At 46.5% G+C, this 21,703-nt stretch overlaps 2 protein-coding genes across 3 annotated transcripts in view; one reads left to right on the top strand and one right to left on the bottom strand.

Annotated features, from left to right (window-relative positions):
* The window catches only part of LOC139335669 (LIM domain and actin-binding protein 1-like), a 17,734-nt gene extending 13,984 nt beyond the window's left edge, over positions 1–3,750 (top strand). For both annotated transcript variants that reach the window (XM_070969388.1, XM_070969389.1), the window contains 5 exons: positions 275–340; positions 434–485; positions 806–870; positions 1,041–1,174; positions 2,043–3,750. In XM_070969388.1, the coding sequence (XP_070825489.1) occupies positions 275–340; positions 434–485; positions 806–870; positions 1,041–1,174; positions 2,043–3,108 (1,383 nt within the window). In that variant the 3' untranslated portion in view covers positions 3,109–3,750. The remainder of the gene's footprint in view (positions 1–274; positions 341–433; positions 486–805; positions 871–1,040; positions 1,175–2,042) is intronic.
* A 955-nt stretch (positions 3,751–4,705) lies between these two features.
* The window catches only part of LOC139335670 (SPRY domain-containing protein 3-like), a 53,527-nt gene continuing 36,529 nt past the window's right edge, over positions 4,706–21,703 (bottom strand). The window contains exons 8-11 of the mRNA XM_070969390.1: positions 17,397–17,454; positions 11,206–11,325; positions 10,532–10,671; positions 4,706–7,661 (exon numbers count right to left, since the gene is read on the bottom strand). Coding sequence (XP_070825491.1) covers positions 7,527–7,661; positions 10,532–10,671; positions 11,206–11,325; positions 17,397–17,454 — 453 coding nt within the window. The 3' untranslated portion in view covers positions 4,706–7,526. The remainder of the gene's footprint in view (positions 7,662–10,531; positions 10,672–11,205; positions 11,326–17,396; positions 17,455–21,703) is intronic.

The following is a 21,703-nucleotide window of genomic DNA, read 5'->3' as shown; positions in this document are numbered from 1 at the left end:
TGTCGAATTCTTCCCAGAACGCCTGCGTTACAAACTGTGGGTGTGGACGATTACTGGGAGGGTTTAACCAATGACAAACAAGCGGATCTCTGTTTAATCTGTCGCTCGTGAGTCTCCCTCCTTGACTTCAAAGTGTCTGACGTCAAAAACATGGCTCCTCTGATGCGTCTCCTCACCGTCACATGATCCACGATGAACGTTTGTCCTGTTTGAAGCAGCTCTGCGGGTGACGCGTCTCATGTGCTTCCTGTCGTGTCTCCTGTGTGTCTCTCAGAGCGATCAGCTGGACAGTTTCAGCGGGAAGCAGAAGGAGAACGTTCCTCCGTGCGCTCTGGACATGGTGAGCAGCGACCTGAACAAACCGTCACTTCACATGTTCATGATGTCGAGCAGCTCAGTGACTGATGGATTCTGCTCTCGTCTCTCGTTTCAGAGTCCAGAGTCTGAACCAAACAGCAGGAAAGGTTTCACCTCAGAGAGCAACGGTAATTCACTCCCCACGTCTCCGTGTGACTCCACGTCATAGGAATGTTCTCCGCTAACGAGAACTTGGCATTTGGACCATCATTAGTGGATGTTTGGGTGTAGGTCATGGAAAAAGAGGCCTGGTGTAGATTACTGTAAATCTGACATATAGACAGTCTGTAAGAGTCGTGTCTGTGTTTTCTAAACTGAACGTGCTGCTTCATCCTGGACTCCTGAGCGTCTGCGTGTCAGCATGTTGTATTAAACATGGCTGCAGCTCCATCTAGTGTTCAGAGTGCGTCACTGCCTTTCTTACACTGCTCATTGTGTGATCCTGCAGGCTCTGCTCCTGGAACCCCTGCATCCTCCAATCAGAGAGACTCCTCTCAGCCCAGGACTCCCAAAGTGAGTCCTCACAGAGACGCCGTCACACAGACTCATGTGGATGTGGCGTGTAGATTCATGAACTTAATGTGTGTGTGTGTGTGTGTGTGTGTGTGTGTGTGTGTGTGTGTGTGTGTGTGTGTGTGTGTGTGTGTGTGTGTGTGTGTGTGTGTGTGTGTGTGTGCACGCAGAGCTTCCGCCTGCCAGTGAGGGAGACCTGTGTGTCGTGTCTGAAGACGGTTTATCCTCTGGAGAGGCTTGTGGCCAATCAGCACGTCTACCACAGCGCCTGCTTCCGCTGCTCTCACTGCAACACCAAACTGAGGTGAGGACCACCGGAACCAGGACGCCTCGCAGAGACGCAGGCGGCGGATCGGCGGCCGTGTCCTGACGTCACCGTGACAAAACCCGGTTCAGTTTACTGACCAGCAGCTGAGCTCGATGTTCAGTCTCACACCCAAAACACGTCACACACATCTCAAAACCAACAGGACAGCTCGTCATCAGCAGTCAACGGCTCTCACCTTCTTCCAGGAATCACATGATGACCCATTTATGATTCATATGTTCAAGTTTTTTTCAAGATGTGTCGAGTCAGTCGAATTACACCACACGTGAGTCAGCACGAGCGCTTCTGCACACATCAGGGTCAACTGAAGGATTACGCCACACCGTCTGAAACCTGAGCAGTGCTGTGCTGAGTCTCTGCTTTCAGCTGGTCAGAACAAACGTTTACGGCGTCGATTACACGTAAAAGACAAATTCCTAAAAGTGTGAATTTGGCCTCTGGTCATGTTGATCGAAGCATTTGATCAAATGTGTTTATATGCTGCATATATTTCATCTAAATTTAACAGTTTTTAAAACGTTCCATGAAGTCTGACAGACGGACGAGCGCAAAGAGGTTTAGGCCATAATGTAACACATGAAACACATTACTGTCAATGTAAAGACGAGTGTTAAACCCTAACCCACACACACACACACACACACACACACACACACACACACACACACACACACACACACACACACACACACTAAACAGCAGAACATCCAGCTGTCGTCATCACCAACGCTTAAAACAAGATCATCATCGTCATTAAAAGTGCTCATCAGCTGACTCATCGCCAGCTCATTTCTCACCTCCTCATTTCTAACTGCGTCTCATTCTTTTCTTCCTCTCTGGTCAGTTTGGCGAACTACGCCTCCCTGCACAACAGCGTCTACTGCAAGCCGCACTTCTGCCAGCTCTTCAAGGCCAAAGGCAACTATGACGAGGGCTTCGGCCACCGGCCCCACAAAGAGCTGTGGGAGAGCAAAGGGGAGAGCGGGGACGCCTCGCCTCAGACCAAGCCCGCCATCCAGAGCCCGAGCCCGGCCCCGGCCTCGGACGTGGACAGCCCCAGCGTGGAAGACTCCCCGCTGGCTAAGGTCAACGTGCTGATGGCGACCATGGAGGCTCTGGGTCAGGAGTCGCCAGAGAAGGGCGACAGACCCACAGAGACCCGCAGGCTGAAAATCTCCTGGCCGCCTCGATCAGAGCTGGAGGATGCAACCGGCCGCGGCGGAGCCACGACAACCACGGACGGGGGCTCCGCCAGCAAGCCCGTCCGGCCCAAGTGGCCCCCAGAGGAGGAGTCCCCCTCCTCGGCCCCTGAACAGGCCAGAGAGGCGCCCTGCCTGCGCCGGAGCTCCTCCCTGAAGGAGCGCAGCATGCCCTTCACGCTGGCAGGACAGGCCGGCAGTGGTCTGTCTCCCGAGGCCAGAAAACAGAGTCCGCCTCCTCCTGCGGAGCCGCGGCGGCTCAGTCCAGAACCCTCCAGCATGGAGCTGCAGTCAGACAGCCAAACCCCCACCGAAGACAGCTGTGTGGACGTTCACACCAGCTCAGGAGAGGAGGAGCAGGAGGGCGAGATGAAGAGCGAGAACACGCCGGACCATCAGCTCACCAAAGAGGACGCTGCGGACGAACAACCTGGACAGGAGGAGGAAGAGGAGGAGGAGGAGGAGATGGAGGAGGAGGAGGATGGATGTGTGCTGGAGGAAGAGATGCCTCCTCTGAAAGGGCAGGAGACGCCGACGGACATCTCTTCTCCTGAAGCAGAGGTGGAGGCCAGCCGGTCGTCTCAGGATGTGGGCTTCTGGGACAGCGAGGAGGTGGATGACAAGGAGGAGGAGCAGGAGGTGCTGACGGTGGAGGAGATGATCAAACGGAACCGATACTACGAGGACGAAGAGGAGGAAGAGGACGTGTGAGCTGATCGATCTGGTCTCAGGTGCTTCAGACCTCCTGCCGTTCCTTTTCTAGGTGTTTTCTTCTTCTCTTGTTTAAAGACAGTCGCTGCCGTGTCGAGTGTGAACTCTACTGAACTCTTTGTGCCTCTCTGAACTCTTTTTGAAACCGTCGAAGCCGCTCCTAAAGATTACAGCGCGCCGCTCTGACATCACTTGTTTTTTAAACCAATCATATTTAAAATGATGCTCCGCGAAATGTCAGACGGTCGTGACGTTTTATTTTTGTCTACGTGACTTTTGTAACTTTCCATTTTCACTGAATGTTAATCTGGATTGAATCTGCTGTTGTGAGCATCAGTTAATGGTCGAGTTAGAAGACGTGGGATCATCACAGCTAACGTAGCTCTTCACAGCGAAGCTCAAAGGAGACGTCCGGCACTTTGACCTGTTACCTTCTTTGAAAACGATCTTTGGGGTTAGTTTCATATAGTTTCTACTCTTTTCAACTGCCATTCTGTGTGTATGTGTTAAAAAAACACTTTTATGCTCCTTTGTTTTCCATTTTCAAGAGTTAAAACTGGATCTGAAGAATGTTGTACTGTTGTTTTTAAACCAGAGGACCAAATATCGTAGATTACTACTGTTAAATAAATTGTTATATACAAAATGTTTTGTGTTATTATTCTTATTATCATTAAACGTGTGTTTAATTATGCTGAACAGCACTTGTGAGCTGAATGTAGATGTGAAGGTGATTTACAAGTCTGAAACTCTTAATTACAATAATTCATATTGAACTTGAACGCAGCATTGGCACAGTGTGCTAAATGCTAACATAGCATGCTAACATACTGACAATAGTAACATGCTTAGTTGGTGTAATTGTTGACGATGTTCATCATCTTAGATTAGCGTGTTAGCATGCTAACATTTGCTAATTATAAGTTCATTAAAAACTACTGAACACGAAGCAAAGCTGAGGCTCATGGGAAGGTCGTCCGCTCTGCAGGTACGAAAGTCTGAACCAAATATCACATGAATCCATTCAATAATTCACTCAAACCCACAAGTGAACCTCATGGTGGCGCTACAGGAAAAGAGCACAGATCACAAGAACATTTACAAACGGTTTTGACACGAATATTCAGAGTTCACTGAGTCGATATCTGACAGAATCACAGCTCCTTAAGACCGAAATCTGATTTAAATAAATGATCTCCTGCTGACATGATGATGCGTTCACTTACCAAAATGATAACGAACCTTTAAACTGAACGACTTAAGACTGATGTAAGAGAGAAATAAAAACTAATATACACTAATGCTTTAGAAATTCATTCTAAGACTTCAATAAGAGCTACTTTTTGGGTTGCCAGATTGAAGGAAAATCCTCCTGCAGGTCATCAGAAGACTAATGGCCGAAAAGCTTCACCAAAGTCCATTAATTAATAACTTCTTTTTTTATTACCAACATTTCTAACAGCATCGTCACTAAATGAATGATAAAAACCAGCCAGAGGGGCATTTAACAATGTAACAATAACCCCTTCATTGGGGGTGACTGATCAGAAAGTGGAACCAAAGTTAGTCTGACAGCAAAAACAGAAAAGCCGTTACTCTGTTACATTACTGAACCCTTTATTGATGATCATACATGAACTGAACAAGGCCTTTATAGTGCAAGTCAACAAGGCAAGGAATTATTTCAGGAGTCCTTGGTGAGTCAAGTTGGAGACGCTACAAACACGTTCAGATTTAGCTCTAATTTGGTTGAACTGCGACTGTAAACTGAGATTCTGAGTAAACTCTTAACAGAAGCGACTTTAATACCCTGAACTTCGACGCGGCCCAAACGTCCACGTCAGTGTCTCGTTAATATCTTTGCACTGTCTAGCACAAGTTTCCCAGTTCAGGCTGCGGGAGCCCGAACGTAAGTCTCGATCCAGCCCTGCAGGAGGAGAAGAACTGATTGACGTGTTTTCACGTGTCCTGTAGACCTGCTAAGGTCGTCAATGGCTCTAAAACGAATGCGTGACAACAGCTAAAAACGATCTCCAGCAGATTGGTGATTTGACAGTTAACCCTGTGTAGTTTTTTACATCATGTTGTGTCTCTAGCGTTACCGTCTGCAGTATTCTAGTGTATGAATGATGCAGAAACCTGCTGTGTGCACCTCACAGGGCGGTGCACAGGAATGTACGGTACAGTTCACGTCACAGGGCTGCTGCTGCTGCCGTTGTGGATAAATACAGATGAGGGAGGACGCAGAGGAGCGTGATGAAGAGGTCGGTTAACCGATCGAGCTGAGACAGTCTAATGAAGCAGACATCATCATTCCCTTTGATCAGACAGACGCAGAAGAACAAAAGTAATCACTCTGAAGCGCTGGTGTGGAAACCAGCTCCCACTGACACCAGGAACAGACGGGCTTTCTCACTCGCCGACACCGATTGTTTCATCTCCGGGCCTGTTTCACAAAGCAGCTTCTGCCGGTCTGACTGGGTCACCTGACGTCTGACGCCTGAACTGTGAAACGCAGTGACTGTTCGCTATCAGCTGTGATGTCGTCAGATTATTATGACCTCACTGCTGTAGTCGGTTTAGACGGAGGTCATTTTGACCTTTTTTCAGACTGTAGCTAACGATGATTCATCCTCAGATTCTTTTCTCTGTGAATCGATTGTTTGGTTTGTAAAAATGAATAGTTTTCAAATCATTTTCTGTTCGACACAATGCATGCAAATCTCCAACAGATGAGTTGCATTGTGGGTAATGTAGGCACCAAGTCTTGGAAAGGAATAAGAACGATGATATTTGGTCGTGCTGCATCGATTCTGATCCCTGCAACGCTCCATCAGTGAGACTGAATCAATGGCTTCACATGAAACACTGACATCAGCAGCAAAGAAAAATGTCCAAAATCATCACAAAACCAGAGAAGAAGAAGAAACTCATCGACGATTGCTTTCATTAAACAACTCAGCGTTTCCAGTGATCTGATTGGCCGGCTGGCTAAATGGCTAAATGCGGCTTTGTGAATCAGGCCCCACAAACACGCACGCAACGAGCAAACATCTTCATCTTCATCTTCGTAAAACATCCAGCGTTAAATCATCGCAGAGAGGAGGTTTACTGACCGACGCCGAAAGCAGGAAATGACTCTTTTAAACTACCTGCAAAGCATCTCATCGTCACTTCCTGGTTAAAAAGCGGGAGAAGAAAGTTAAGACTGGAAAAAATCCTTCATGTCGACGGTAAACGTGCACGGCGAGTCAACACGTGAAACACGTGATAGTATGATGCAGTCTGACGGACGTCTGCGTGAGGTTTGAGGTTTGCTGTTCAGAGGTGTCTCTTTAGCTCTGTGGTTATTTCATGGCTGTCGATTGTGGTGTCGCATCAGACGCATTATACTGGAAAGTGTTCTTGTTATTTTGTCCACCTGCTGTCTTCAGGTTTGCCCCTTCTCAAAGTGCAAAAGCAAAACGCTCCCTGAACTGTTGCCGATGGATTGAAACGTGTGTTTCCCGGATGGCTGGTAGAAAACACACCTGACGTCTTTCTGTTCGTGTTGCGGCTCCAACAGGAAACTGTGAAACACTCAGACATCTTCATCCGCTCAGGAAACACCGGCTCTGACGCCGCTCGGTCACAGCAGCTCGCGTGAGGTCGTGATTATCTCACGCGAAACGAGCGCGGACGCATTCCTGAAACGTTGAAACGGATCCACTGTTCACTTCCTGCCAGCTCCGGGAGAGCGGCGAGCGAGGTGGGCCAACAGCAGGTCCCTGATTGCTCACAGGAGGGCAGCCTCAGCCAGGGAGAGGGCCGGGAGGGTGTGTGTGTGTGTGTGTGTGTGTGTGTGTGTGTGTGTGTGTGTGTGTGTGTGTGTGTGTGTGTGTGTGTGTGTGTGTGCGTGTGTGCGAGGGAGCGAGCGAGCGAGGGAGAGGGTGTATTCCCTGAAACATAAACCGCCGACGAGCTCTGACTCGGCACAAGCGTTGGCCTCGCTCTGCTTTGCTTGGGGTCGTGACAAATGAAATAAAGCGAGCGTGCCAGACCTCATGAGAGGGATTCACAGCTCGCCGTCTGCATGCAGGAGGAGGTTAGACGTGAGGATGACGGCGGTGCAGATTGCATAGAAGTAACACTTAAATATCTTCCAGGAGTTTTGGGGTGGAGGCGCAGCGGTCTAACTCCTGCAGCTCCCTCCACCACCTCACAACCAGGAGGAGGATCCGGCCGCGATGAAATTTACAACTCTGATAAATTAAAGCCGAGGCAGTTTCGAGGAAGACGACGGCGACGTGTGTGTGTGTGCGGCTGAGCTTGAGGAGTGTGTTCTGGCGAGTGTTAGCAGCATGCTAGGCTACCGTGGGTGAGCTCTACAGCGCAGCCAGCTGTTTGCAGGGCGTCACAGGTCGAGTCCAGCTCGCGGCTCATCCGCTGAGGGGATGCAGATCCACCTTGACCTTCTCTCCGCTGCTCAGCATCCCCACGGTGGGGTAGAGGCCGCCGGGAGGGACTGCCATTTCCCTCCGCCCCATCAGCTTCCCGTTCCTCGTGAAGAACACCTGCAGGACCACAGGGGGGCGACAGTGAGTGCACACACATGTACACACATACACAAACACAGACACGCCTTTCACTGTAAAAGCACTGATGGAGCAGCGGAACAATCAGTCCTGAAAGAAAAGTCTTTTCACGGCGATCAAACTTCATTTGAGAGCACTCAGTGTGCCCGCTGTAAACAGGAATTATGTGCAGTTAGGAAACATGGTAAAACAAACAGGTGACAGAGTAACGTCTGTCTTCTCGGGGGAAAAAAAAGGTCAGTGTTTACAGTACAAGTCTCTACTAAATCAGCGAGTGATCAAACATTATCCAGCTGTTCTCAAAAGAACATCAACAAGCTTTTCAATGCTAATACCGAGGGCTTCTTTCCAAGTCTGAGAGCAAATACCGACACACTAAAACAACAAGCGGAGCGCTGTGAGTGTGTGCGTTCGATCATCAGGCTGAGTCACATATCAAACATTTACTGTACCACCCACTCGAAAAAAAGAAAGGCTTAACCGCTATTCAATTAGAGATGAAGGGTGAGTGAAACTGCACCAGGCTTCATCCGTCTGAACAGCAACAGCCCGACAGCCGCGCACACGTGCGGCCGAGCCCGCTGAGGCTCCGATGGCGTGGAGCGGTGCATTCAGGGTAATGTGTCCCGCTGAGTAAATATTGACAAATCCCCAGATTACGACTGGGCCGGTTCTATTCTCACCCACTTGGGTTTGCGCTGCGTGTGCTCACACCCGCTCAGTGACCCCCCGGCCTCATCTTGCACAACTGTGCGGGCAAGTGAGCCCGGCGGCTACGAGTCAAGGCGAGGAGAAAACCGCAGCAATTAAAACAATAAGAAACAAACAACAGCTGGAGCACGCAGCGGGTGGATGTTTGGAGTGCGAAGCTGGACGGACGCTACAGCGGGGCGTGGCGTGGCGGCACGCGTGGACTGAAAGCTAAAGGTCACAGCGAAGCGTCCCACAGGAGCAGAGTTACACCAGAGCGCTGTGAGGCAAGACGCTGAGCTTTATGGCTGCGGATGAGATGAAACTGCTGCTGTCACGCTGCTAAAAAGTCAGTATGAAGCAAACCGACTCCGGTGGCTTTGAGGCTGTCGGCGCTCAGCGTGGAGGCGTGACGCTGCACTGTGACAGAAAGCTGCAAGAACTTGTCATCAAATTCATTTTTTAATGCTACACAACAGAAAACTTGCAGGGTGAGAGCTTTTGATTGGCCATTTTTGCAATTTGCTGATTTTAACGACCTTATTTGGTACAATGCCGGCAATTAATTGAGAAAATCAACTGAACTGATGATGAAAATAATTAATAAGTGTTTCTATGAGTTTTTAGGATTCTTTAAAGGATGAAGCTGGAAAAGACAATTTAACCTCTTCAGTATTAAGTGTACATCCGCAGCCTGATATGTCTGCCTCCTCTGTGCCATAGAGCTCCATTCACACCAGTGAACCACACTGGGAGACATTCTGCTTCATTACCATGAACACACACACTGCAGTTTATTTTGCCTCAATCCCACATAAACCGTCCTGCTGCCCCAAATACTCACTATGTATAAATACTCCCTGTGTATTAATCCGCACCTGAAAATAGTCCCCAACAAATGCACTATTTTCCCCTGTTTGAGTAATGTATGTTTGTGACCAGAATAACAGCAGCAAACACAAACCAGTGAAATCTGCTGAATACGTGGTCATACTGGTGTCTTCATGCCAGGGGGGCTGTTCCCATTCGGATGCTCAACAACAAGTTGATGTCAAAACGCTTCTCTCATCTGGTTCTGTGACATCACACCATCCATGAAAAGCAATATTAACCTCCAGATCCAGCAAAAAGGCAGCGATGCAAAACAAATCACATTATTACATCTAAAAAAATCCATCCAGGCCTTCTGTGCCTTTCTGCTTCATTTTCCAGCGCCGGTCAGTTTTGATTTGGTTTGCTGAATTTACTTTGTTTGGCATTGCCGTCTCATCCCATTGTGACGTGGGATGAAGAGCAGAGCAGCTGATGTATCTACAACATGCTGTCCATCAAAAATGATAATGTGTAATGTGAAAGGAGTCGTTCAGCTTCAGGGTGTTTCCTCTCTAACTCACAGGTGGCCTGTCCTTGGATTACTGGCTGCCATCTTTGTCGAAAATCTGCTTTGCTGCACGTCACGTCATGTGACCACTGCAAAGCTCTTCCATTATTCTTGTCTTATCTTACTTTCTGTGCACCTTTGCTCTTGTCTGTCTCTCGAGTTGGAAACGGAGGTGGGAAGACTGTCAAGGGGCCACTACTTCCTGCAGGTAAGCTAATCTTTTAGCATCATTGCTGCTAGCTCACCACTATTAGCTGTACGAGCTAGCACAGTGTTGTCTTACAGACTACACTGGCTGTGGGTTCTGAGCTTTAATAATAAATGTCACATTACAGTAGGAGCTGATACTTAAAAACAACATTTGTTTTCTTTTTACTCTTACTCGTCTTTAGTCAGTACGTTTGCGTAAATATTCATGATGTCAGTCTCATATTGTAGAGGGCAGTAGGCTCTCTTCGGTCTTAATTTAAAGCAGCTTGAAACAATATTTTCCTCGTATAACAAACAGGACTCTGACTGAATGCTAATGTCGCTCTGTGTCTGCTGGATGCGTAAACAGGAAACTGTTTGTGTGCAGACCAGTTCACCAGAAAACATTTACAAGGTGATTTAAGTCAGTGTTGTGTTTACAGCTTGTTAACTGCCCCCTAGTGGCCAATATGTTATTAATGCAGGTTGACATCATTTCCTGTTTAAAGCGTGACATGCTGATGAATATTTAACGAGGACAGTTTATGTGCAGCAACGGTTAGCGGTTATATTTATGAATGTTCCTCACCGTGACCTTCCTGCCCTCCTGTCCCTGCTCCACTTCCTCTCCATCCTCCTCCTCCTCCTCGTCATCGTTGAGGTACAGAACGTTCTGGACGCCAGCGTGGCTGGGACGGACCTCCAGCTGATCCCAGTCGTCCACGTCACCTGAGGACAAAGCGGAGCTCAATGTGTCTGACGAGAGGCTTTCGTGTGCAGAGCAGAGCTGTTTCTGAGCTCAGTGATAAAACGCCAGGGGAGGGAACACAGAGCGAAGGAGTAAGACAGAAAACACGTTAATTAATGCCACAACCTGACATGTTGCCTAAAGAGCCCTTATAAGGTTGGATAGCATTAGCTGCTGTCTATAAGCTTTAATAGTACGGTTCATCCACATTGTTGTCACAGGTTTGGTCATTTGAAGCGGGTGCAGAACCACCTGATAGCAGGAGAGCCTTTATTTGTCTCTCATGCAAAGAGGTAAGAACTTCCCCTTTAAGTGACTGCTCTGTGCTCCATGCAGGGATCTTGGTTTGCATCCAGTTTCTTTCCCACAGACAACACAATGGACTCCGCTATGTTGCCACAGCCGCCTTATGCTAAACCACCATAAGCAGGTCTACGAGCGAATCCTCACACGGACACACCGACCGCTTCAATGAGCAACAGCGCAATCGTAGCACCTGAACCCCGAGCCCTCACCTTCTCCATCCAGGATGTAGTCTCGTGGGAACATGATGCCGCAGCCCATGATGTCACCTTTGAAGCAGCGAGGACCAAAAGCGTCTCCAACGCCGCTGCCGTGAAAGATCTTGCCATCATCTGTCGGAGAGGAAGAGCGAGAAAGAAACTTTTACTTCAGTAGCGATTCAGTGAACTTCGTCCGTTCGGCTATGAGCCGGGTTTCTGCAGAGCTCACAAAGTTAAAGTCACGACTAATAAGACCTTTTTAATACCACACAGAACGCAACTGGATACCTGCTTCACCTGATTTATGATTCAGAATGATGGAAAGTACAGAAAATATGGCCTCCAATTACTCTGTTTAACATTCACTCCCTTTGCACCTGTTGGATCTAGACCTATATTTACACCTGATATCAACACGTCTCCAGTGTCCACTGAGATCCCATTTATTTCATTTGTGGAAGACTGCGACCAGTGTCATCCAGTTCTTAGTCTTCCTTCCACTCACGTAGTTGTTGTATGTGCACTGAAAATGCATTTACGCTTTGTTTCACTGTGGTCACAGTGTGTCCCTGACCATCGTCAGAGGTGGTTTGGCCAATGGGACGAAGAGCTGCAACAATTTATCAACTAGTTGTTCACTATTAAATTAATCTGCAACTATTTAATGAAGAAATTTAAGACAAAAAAGGTCAAAATTCCCTGATTCCAGCTTCTTAAATGTGAATATTTTCAGGTTTCTTTACTCCTCTTTGACAGTAAACTGAAGGTCTTTGGGTTGTGGAGAAAATCTTATTGACCAAATCTAATAAATTAATCAAGAAAGCAATTAACAGATTAATCAACAATGAAAGTAATCATTAGTCCCGTCCTCAGTGCATTGTGGGTGTATTTAAAATTGTGCTTTCACTGCAGTCCGATCACCCAAAACGCATTTTAAGGTGCAAAGGGGTTTATGGTTTCTAAAGAAATAATAAATGAATGTGACTTGGATGGATGGATGGATGGATGGATGGATGGATGGATGGATGGATGGATGGATGAGTTAAAAATATTCGGTCAAAGTTGGCGGCAGTGAGCGTTTGCTGCAGGTCTGATGTTACTGACTGAACGGCAGTCAACAGCCCACGGGCCCACTTTTAGTTTCCAAGTGTAACATCTCCTGACAGCAATCAGAAACAAAAATATTTCATAATATTTAGTACTTCACGAGTGTCAATCACATTTCAGACTTCTAAGAATCAGCAGGCCTCAACACGGACGCCGCCGCGTCCTTTAATGTGTTTATCACAGCGTGCGACACGCAGCGTAGCGCTAACGTCCAGGACATCCTGGTGTTCCAGTCAGATGATGATGTGTAAAGGCGAAAGCAGCGCTAGCAAAAACACCTCTCACTCAGAAAATAAAAAAGCATCAAGATCCAAAGGAAATCATCAAAACAACACATACTACAGTTGCGAGAGACAACAATGGAAAAAAAGGGCAGAAGAAAAACATTGCAGAGGTAGCCTGAGGACGAGCTCTCCTCAAGCGAAGCGGCGTGGCTTCTGCTGGTAAATATTTATGGAGTTGTCATGGGACCCGTCCCCTGCTCAGGATACTGTTTAAACAATCTCTATCTGAGCACCAGGAGGGAGACGGAGACACTGTATCATTACGGCTCCCATGCGGGCCCTTGTCACAACACCACACACTCGGCAAACAGTGGAGCCACGCCGGCACAGGCGCAGCGCGACTAAAAATAGCAGAGCAGGGCTTTGGAGAGCGACGGGGCTGGCGCTGGAGGTGAGCTGGGCTGTGGAAGTCCAGGTTTGGGCCTAAGGATGGAGCTAGCTCGCTGGGGCAGGAAAAGTGGGATAATGCCGACGGAGCGTCGAGGGCTGTCGGCGGCGGCGACGGGAGCCCTCTTCAACATTCTCCCACACTTTGCAGTTTTTATTCAGATCATATTGAAGGATTCACTGACTCTTCCCTGGCTACCTGAGAAGCCTCTAATTATCGTGGAAACACTGCAGCAGCTCTCCCTTTTACTTAAGAGATGAGTCTGTAAACACCAGGATCAGATTTTCCATCTTGTTGTTTACTGCTGTTTCTTTCTCGAGTGTCTGTGATACATGATGAGCTCAGGGCTGAGAGGACCGGCAGATTAAATCATTATTCTGATTATAGAAATGGTTAAGCAAAAGCACACATTTTCCATTATTAGATTATTATAGAATTGGACTTCCATAAAGTTTGAGGGACTCATTTTAAAAACAAGAGTAGCCAGAGACAAATCCTGATTTTCAGTCACTAGTTTAGGTCCAGCAGCATGAATCATAACAGATGATGTTATGTCATTAGTTAGGGCACTAAATTAGAAAATGTTCTGCACAGTAAACATTTAAATGGTCTTAGTGATAGTAAATAAAGACTATTTTAGTTTTGAGCACACAATAACATGTTCTGTTGCTTTCTGCTTCGGTGCTTAAAAGGCTGGAAATCGAGATGCAGGAATCAGGCTCAATTTGGAGCTCGGCTGCGGCGGAAAATGTTAAAATTTGTGTTGGAGACTCGAGGGTTTAAAATTAGCACAGAGGTGTTGACCAAGGTTTGGCTCTGAAGCCGCTCACAGTGTAAGGAGCAGAAGACGGGCGGCGGCGTGAGTGCAAACGTTAAGATCGTAAACTGAGGCAGTTGTTGGTAAAGTTAACAATGTTAGCTTCCGGGACCGCCACCAGGTGCTGGACCCAAAGGTGATCCCAGCAGCAGCGAGAAGGTGCAAGCGGAGCTGCGTTTAGCCCCTGGAGCCGGGCCCACGGGAGCAGAGGCAGCTGGGAACAAGAAAACAGGCTTTCTCGTAACACGAGAGTTTGTCTGGAAAAAACCGGGCTTCCCTGCCGAGGGAACAATGACTTCACAGGCTCCTAAAACATGAAAAATTAAACAAAATATTTAGATTAGGCCACGATTTCAACAAATCTCCCTCACACACACATGAGTCTGTTCCTAAGAATTTACTATAAATTCCTTCTGCAGCTGCCGTGTGAGTTTAGTGTTGAGTTGATATAAATATACAATATACTTCCTGGACCTGTTTGCCGGTGACACTCCAGCTGATTGAGCACATGAACAATAAATGTAATCTCATCTTAGACCACAGAGGAAGTCCAGACTCTGCAGTTTCAGGGTCCTGATGAGGTTAAATGATCAGCTGATTGACGGAACAATAATCTGCAGCTCTTCTGATCATTTTTCAAGTTCATTTTCCAAATATTCTCCCGTTCCACTTTGAGGATTTGCTGCTTTTCTTTATCTTAATGTGACAATAAACTGAATATTTCGGGGTTTTGGACAGTTGGAGGAATCTGATATTAAACTATTTGTTAATTAGCAGAAAATTAATCAATGATTTTTATGATCAATTGATAGTTTTAGTATTTTTCATGCAAAAATGTCAACAGTTTCTGGTTCCAGCTCCATCAATGTCAACAGCGGCTGATTTTTTCCATGATAGTTAAGGGAATATATTTGGACTAAACAATGTGAAAACCTTGTTTGCTTGTGCTTTTGGGAAACTATTTTTTATATTATATGGACAAAATATTTTATGGAATAACTGAGAATATAATCTGCAAATTAATAACTAATGAAAATATGCTGCTGCAGCTGTAATTCTCCTGGTTGTGTGGTGACATCCACTCTCTTATAGAGATGATGTCACCTAAGTCCATTTCTGTCCCATTAGGTAAGACGGTGATATAATCCCCCTGCACATGTTGGTATTGAATATTTGTTTTTGCAGAACCTGAGCTGGAATCAGATTAGACCCTGTCACTGATACAGAGCACAGAAGTTAGACTGAGCCTCATTATCTCAGGCCGGTTTGGTGGTGATGGATGGATGGTGGCGGCGGTGGTGGTAGGGCACAACCTTCAGCTGCGGGTGTTGAGTCATAGCACGTGTGAGTCACTGATGGGGGGTTTGGAGGGGGTGACAGGGTTAATGAGGCTTGCTGAGGAGCACTCACTGGTTGGATGGCTGGTTGCTCCTGATAGGGCCCACAGGGGCCCACAGGGGCTCGCAGTGCCTCGCGGTGCCCCACGGCCCATTAACTCGCGGAGCCAACGCACAGGATGGAGGTCCACACCGGGCCAGCTCCCAACACAAACACCCGTGGTAACACCAACGCAGGCCAAAGAACTCTCAAAATGTACAAAGTGTACAAGCTATACAAAGGAGCAGCGATATGGTTGGCAGGCTTTGTGTACATGACTGGAATATATCCGGAGTAAAATCACAACCTTAAGAGTCAATAATACACATCACATGTGACCCCGGTCGGCATTGGTCGCATGCCCAATACGATGCACCATAAATCAAGGTCCGAAATCAGAAATAGCATAACAAAGTCAGTATAACCAAGACAAAAAGGAATGCTGCACTGACCCATTATGTAATGCGTGCATTCGCCTCCAGGCTGCGTAATATAACTCAAAAAAACGACCTACGGCCATTTACAGCTAATGATAAAAACCTCACAAACACAGCGCGCTGAGGAACAGCATGAGGCAGCTAAGATAAAAATATAACAATGGGCTTCAGCGGTCTATACAAGGCTCAGGCCTGCCAAGAATATCCTGGCAGACATTTGCCCCATTAGATTACTGAGGTCAAATACAAAAAGTTAATAAACAGAGGTACCATGTGTCATAGAAACACCTCTTCACAGCGTTCTTGGCTCGCACCGAGCAGGAAAACCAGGGTAACAAAGCTAGTCGTTCCTTCTTTAAGCAATTTCTGCTGTGGTTATGTGACCTGGGGTATATAATACTGTGTATACATTAAGTTTTTGTCACTCTGCCAACCAGCGTCCGCATGCAATTCTTGAGGTTCCTGAGCTGTTCGGTGAAAATCCTGGATGCATGGAGGAGCGAGAGGAGACATGAAGAAGAGGCCCCGGCTGTTGATTTTAAGTAGCTGAATCCGAGCCTGCACCTTAACCCAAGCATGGGAAGGCAAACCTCATACGCACAGCGTGGAAAACCACATACATCATTTTAGTCTCTAACAAATAAGATTAATGGGAGCTGTGCTGGGGCGTGCACATTTCTGTGGTGTCCGACGCACAGCAGCCAAACCAGGCAGACCGCAGCACTAGACCTCTGGGACTGGCATGGCGAGCCGCTGTGAACGACTGGCCTCATCTGTCACTCAGCAATGAGGCATCATCCTCAGGCCCGGCAGGACGCGCAGCATCAACTGTTATTATTATTAATGTATCTTAAGTATAAATGGAATCTGCGAAGGGATTTAGGACTATAGACACCAGCTCCAAACATTAACGGAATGTGCGGAGAGAACGAGAAAACGCGTTTTGATAGCTGATTGGAGGTCAGCTGGAAGAAAGCATATGAGCCTTCATCTGAAAATGAAATAATTTCCTGGTGGAAAAACATATGACAGTGACATCTGTGGCATGTGAATCATTCAGAGTGAAAGAGATTAACAATGAGATGCTGCAGACCAAAATAATGCGATAAAAGCCAGCTAGCTCCTAACTGCTTCGGTCTGATAAGGACTAACAAGATCTTGACTGTGACAGCGGATCGTCAGATAAAGGACCAGCTACCTACTGTAGCTTTTACAGTGCAATAACAACCACCTACCTAGCTGCTGTTATCCTCCTATCATGGCAGCAGCGTTTGATAGCTAATCTCTTAGCACCGATAGCGAGGGGAGGCCTGAGGCCTGGAATGGGAGCTCTGGGGGTTTTGTGCAGATGCCTGTGAAGATAATGTTCACAGGCCTGTCGTCACAAACAGCCAAGACTGAATGTGTGTGTGGAAGATAACTAAAGTCAGTTTTCTGTGTCTTGTTGTTCTTTGGGTCACCGCTTAGAGAGATATTTAGATGACGGAAAGAGAGAGGAGAGCGATGGAGATATGATCCCTCTCCTCTTTCTGATGCTGTCACAGTCGGGTTTATCTTCTTTTTGTGCCTTTTATCTGCCAGCAATCCTGCTTGATCTCTGCTTGTGCTCGGCACCTTAACATCCAGCTGAAGCTGCGCCCTGTGATGTTTACATCTAAAAGGCAGCAGATACAGCGGAGTCAAACAAGACTAAAGGGGAAATTCCACACTGACAAAAGGAAATAACACACCACCGTCTTTCTGAGAAATACAGAACGAAAGAAAAGACAGAGGAAAAAAAGGGGAGATCTCACCTGCATGGTACGCCACTGAGCCTCGGCTCCATCCTGGGTGTCTGTTCCTGGGGTAGTCCTGCACAGACGCAGTTACACAGGTCACAAATACGCACTTTCAGTCATGAATATGTATATACATACAACCTACATATCACAGAGAGCCAAGAGTCTGCAGGTTTTGTTCAAATGAAAACTACACCAGGTGAAATACATCCCCAATTCCAAAAAATCAGAAATAAAACCGAATGTGATCACTTGCTGATTTCCTTTTTCACATCTACTCAACTGATAACAGCACAAAGACAACATATCTAATATTTTACCTCAATAGCTTCATTGATTTTTGTATATATCTGCTTATTCTGAATCTGATGCGGCAACATGTTTCACAGACTGGGAAAGATGTGAAATGCTCCAAAAGCACCTGTTTGGATCATTCTGCAGGTAAACAGGCTCATTGGTAACAGGTGATGGTATCATGATTGGGTATGAAAGGGGCGTCCTGGAAAGGCTCAGTCATTCACAAGCAAGGATGGAGCAAGGTTCACCACTTTTTGAACACATGATTAGATGAAGGAAATGGTGACATGAACTCAGGGACACTTCAGAGAGCCGTTGTTGGTAAGTTTGTTTGCAGATGACTGCATTCTGTTTTTATCTGGTCTGCACAGCGTCCCACCTTTTTTGGGGTCTGGGTTGTACTTCCTCCTTTCTACCAGAGAGCTGTCACTGTATAATAAATGAGCATGAGCAGATGAGGGCTCCTCCATTGGCGCACAGTCCGAACCTGTACACTGTTTTGCTTCATTCATCCTGACCGCCACAGACAGACCGTCAGTAAGCCACGTCACCTCACTTACTCTTGCTATGCCTGTCAACCTTTCCATTCTCACAGCCACAGTTCACAATGACAACAGTGGCAGACGTACCACCCAAAATTCATAGTAATCTTTGAAACAATGGGTCTTTGATTTGACACAGAAGCAAACAAAAGCAGGTTTCTCATTTCTAGCTTATGGCCGTTGACTCTGCCGGCCGAAACAACAACCGCTGCTTGCAGATTTGATCAGCTGTAGCTAGCTGGCTAATCCTTCCTCTCTTACTGTTTGGCCTTGATGTTTGATTACATGATATAATGCTAACAGACTGGGGATAAAGCTAAACGTCCCATGCAAAAAAGTCAACAGATGATGATCGATGTAAAAGACACAGCTCGTTAGCCCAAATAAAGAAATTGTAACCTTGCCAAGATCCAATAAAGAGCAGAAAGAGCTGCTAATGTTAATGTTAGCCTATTGCTAATGTTAGCCCAAACTCTGATAATGATGCATCCTGGCTCCCACACACTGGATGTCTCACTCCTGCTTTTCTAACATCACCTGTAACTCCGACAAAATAATGCAGTTAGCTAATGATATGCTCCTTGGCTTTGGACGAAACACTCGGTTATTATAAAGGTAGCAGTAAGCTAGTTAGCCGGGCATGCTATCATTTGCAGCTTATGTTTGACAGACACAGCTGAATCCATTCCTTATGCTTTCACTCCTGTTTTTGGTTTTGAAAAGGAGGTCAAAAAGAGCAGAAATCCAAAGCTTGACAGGTCCAACTACGCCAATCAACCCTAAATTACAGAGCAGAAAGCCAACAGCAGGTTTACATTGTTTCCCAGCGGCCTGTATTATGAGCAGCGCAGTTTTAAATCATGTTGTTGTACTTCTTTACCAATGTTAACACGTTAATGAGGGAGAGGATTCCTTTCCACCCCCCCTCCACCCGTTTTGGATATCTGTCAGTGTCAGCTACTTCTCTCAGAGCTGAGGATGTTTCTCTCTCTCCTCTCTCTGCATGTACAGTATGTATGCCTTTCTCCAGGTCTCACCATGCCAACAGAAATAACTAGAGGGCCAACTTTCGGATAAGATCAGAGTATGACTCAGAGGTAATTACCAGAGATTTTTATCTGTCTTCTAGGCTGCACCTCCATTACTGTAGAAACACACTACTGAACAAGAGAAGAGGAGGAGGAGGAGGGCAATGACATTATGCTCTTCTTTCATCTCTCAGTAGGCTCCATCTTCTAAATGCTTTCCTGCTCTCTCTCTCTCTCTCTCTCTCTGCTGCATTTCTTTTCAGCTGGTAATAACAGACAAAAAGACACAGCCAAAAGATTTTCATTTTCATCGTGTCACACAAGGCCGCCAAGATCACTGGCCTCCCAGACCTCGACAGAACAGCCACCGCATGCAGAGCTCACACCACTCGACCCCACTCACCCCCTCAACACACACTTTGTACTCCTTCCATCTGGACCACGGTACAGGTCGCTGGCATGGAAGAGGCTGAGCAGGAGTTTTGTCCCCTCCAGAACATCCAGACTGCAATGTGCCTGAGTTTGTGTGCTTGTGTATGTAAAGTTTGAGAGTGTGCTGGTGGTGGGTGTACGCTGTTGGATTCATGTATGTATTTGTGTTTTCTGAGGCTGCACAGAAGGAGGAAACAACCTTCCTTGCAAAAGAGCAAATAAATCTAAATCTAAATCTAATACGTGTCTCAGGTCAAAGCAATACAAAATATGACCAGGATGACATCCAAAAAGAAAAAAAAAGTCAGGCTTTGGCAAGTTAGCATAAAGGGAAATGTTCTTTTATCCAAACAAAAGAGCAGCCACTGATGGCTGATGCAGAGACTGAAGAGGGAGTACATTACACCTGGTGCACACGAGACCATCAACAACACGGTCGACCACAGACGTAACGACAGATCTAACCGATTTTCAGTATTTCAATCACAAGCACACAGCTTGATCCAATCAAGATGCAGGACCGCACAGTCGGCATTCACACCAAACTATTTTCAGAGTGGCAAATAATGGGGACGGTGCAGACAAACGGCCTGGTCAAGACAGCAGACAGAGTGCAGCATTTGAGGACAGGACATCAGGGAAACATCAACGATCCTGTCTGACAACCCCATCGGGGCTCGAGGAACAGGAAATGGAGATAGATGGGTGGAAAGCGAGAGAGAGGGAGGGGGGAGGACAGAGTGAGACATCAGCAGAGGAAGACAGAGAGACATGGAGGAATGCAGCTACTGCTCCAAGCCTGAAAACCCTTGATCCGCCAAGTCTGCTCCTCTTCCCCCTCGTCTCAACCACAAGCTGGAGGATTCCACTGGCTGACTGGCATGTGGGCTGCATCTCCACAAGGAGGAGCGTATGGGTGGGTGTTTGCTCCCTGATTGATGATCCACAGACACCGATCTGATTGGAGATTTTGGGGAACACTCTGCGATAAGGCAGCATTAGGAACGGCTAAGCAAATAAAGGCTGGATTTATAGTGCTTTAATGTAAACCGCAGACTTGTGTCTGATAAATGGATCAACTGTTAAATGTCTGTTTTTACAGCAGTCTTCTCGGTAATTGTTGTGTCCATCATCTCCAATTCAAAACATCTTCTCAGTGTGCTCAGCATTCAACAACTAAATATGGTGGATTAGTGAGAAAACGGAGGCAGCACTCCCTCTCTGCACACTCAGAACGAGGCTTTACAACATTACAGCGTCTCCGACAGTGCCAGTCGTTTGACCACAGACTGAAATACCTCAACAACTACTGGATGGACTGCAATAAAATTTCATACAGACATTCATGGTCCCTGGAGTATGAAGCCTACTGACTCTGGTGTCGGGATGGATATTTCAAGTGAAAATAGTGTTTGATATTCAGTGGGAACTATCAAACTGTTGTTTGAAGACACCCTTTGTGATATGCTAGCAGCTAGCTTTACTTATCTTACTGTAGATGGGAGTGCACTGGTTTTTATTTTAGACTAATTTAGAGTGGCTCGTAGGGAGTCTTAGGGGTCTGGATTGCTCTGCTGAGCTACACTTTTGCACTGACCATTAAAACTTTCACCCGATGCATCTAAGTCACACATATGTGGGCTAAAAATTAGGGAAAACATATATTTTCAAAGACGATAGATGCATTAACCTTTCATTTTTTAGAATATATTCTACAATTAGAAAATTCATGACCCATCCCTACTCCCCAAACTTCTCCTCTATCAGCGCATTCGTGTGTCAATGTCTTCTACATGGATCATTGGCTGGTAAGGATGGTGACTTTTAGCATAAGAAGCCATCATGTGTTTTTAATATGCACATCATGTGCATATTAAAAACTCCTTATATAAAAAAAAAACTGCTGGAATCATTAACAAGTCAGCCAGAAAAAGAAATTTCAACCAACAACCAGTGAATATTGGCCTCATTAGCTAGCTAACTATAGCCGACAACATCTGCTCGTGACAGTCGTCATTTCAGC

Source organism: Chaetodon trifascialis, chromosome 8, assembly GCF_039877785.1.
Source record: "Chaetodon trifascialis isolate fChaTrf1 chromosome 8, fChaTrf1.hap1, whole genome shotgun sequence".
In the NCBI taxonomy this organism is placed as follows: domain Eukaryota; kingdom Metazoa; phylum Chordata; class Actinopteri; order Chaetodontiformes; family Chaetodontidae; genus Chaetodon; species Chaetodon trifascialis.
This window is presented reverse-complemented; position numbering and strand designations above follow the sequence as displayed.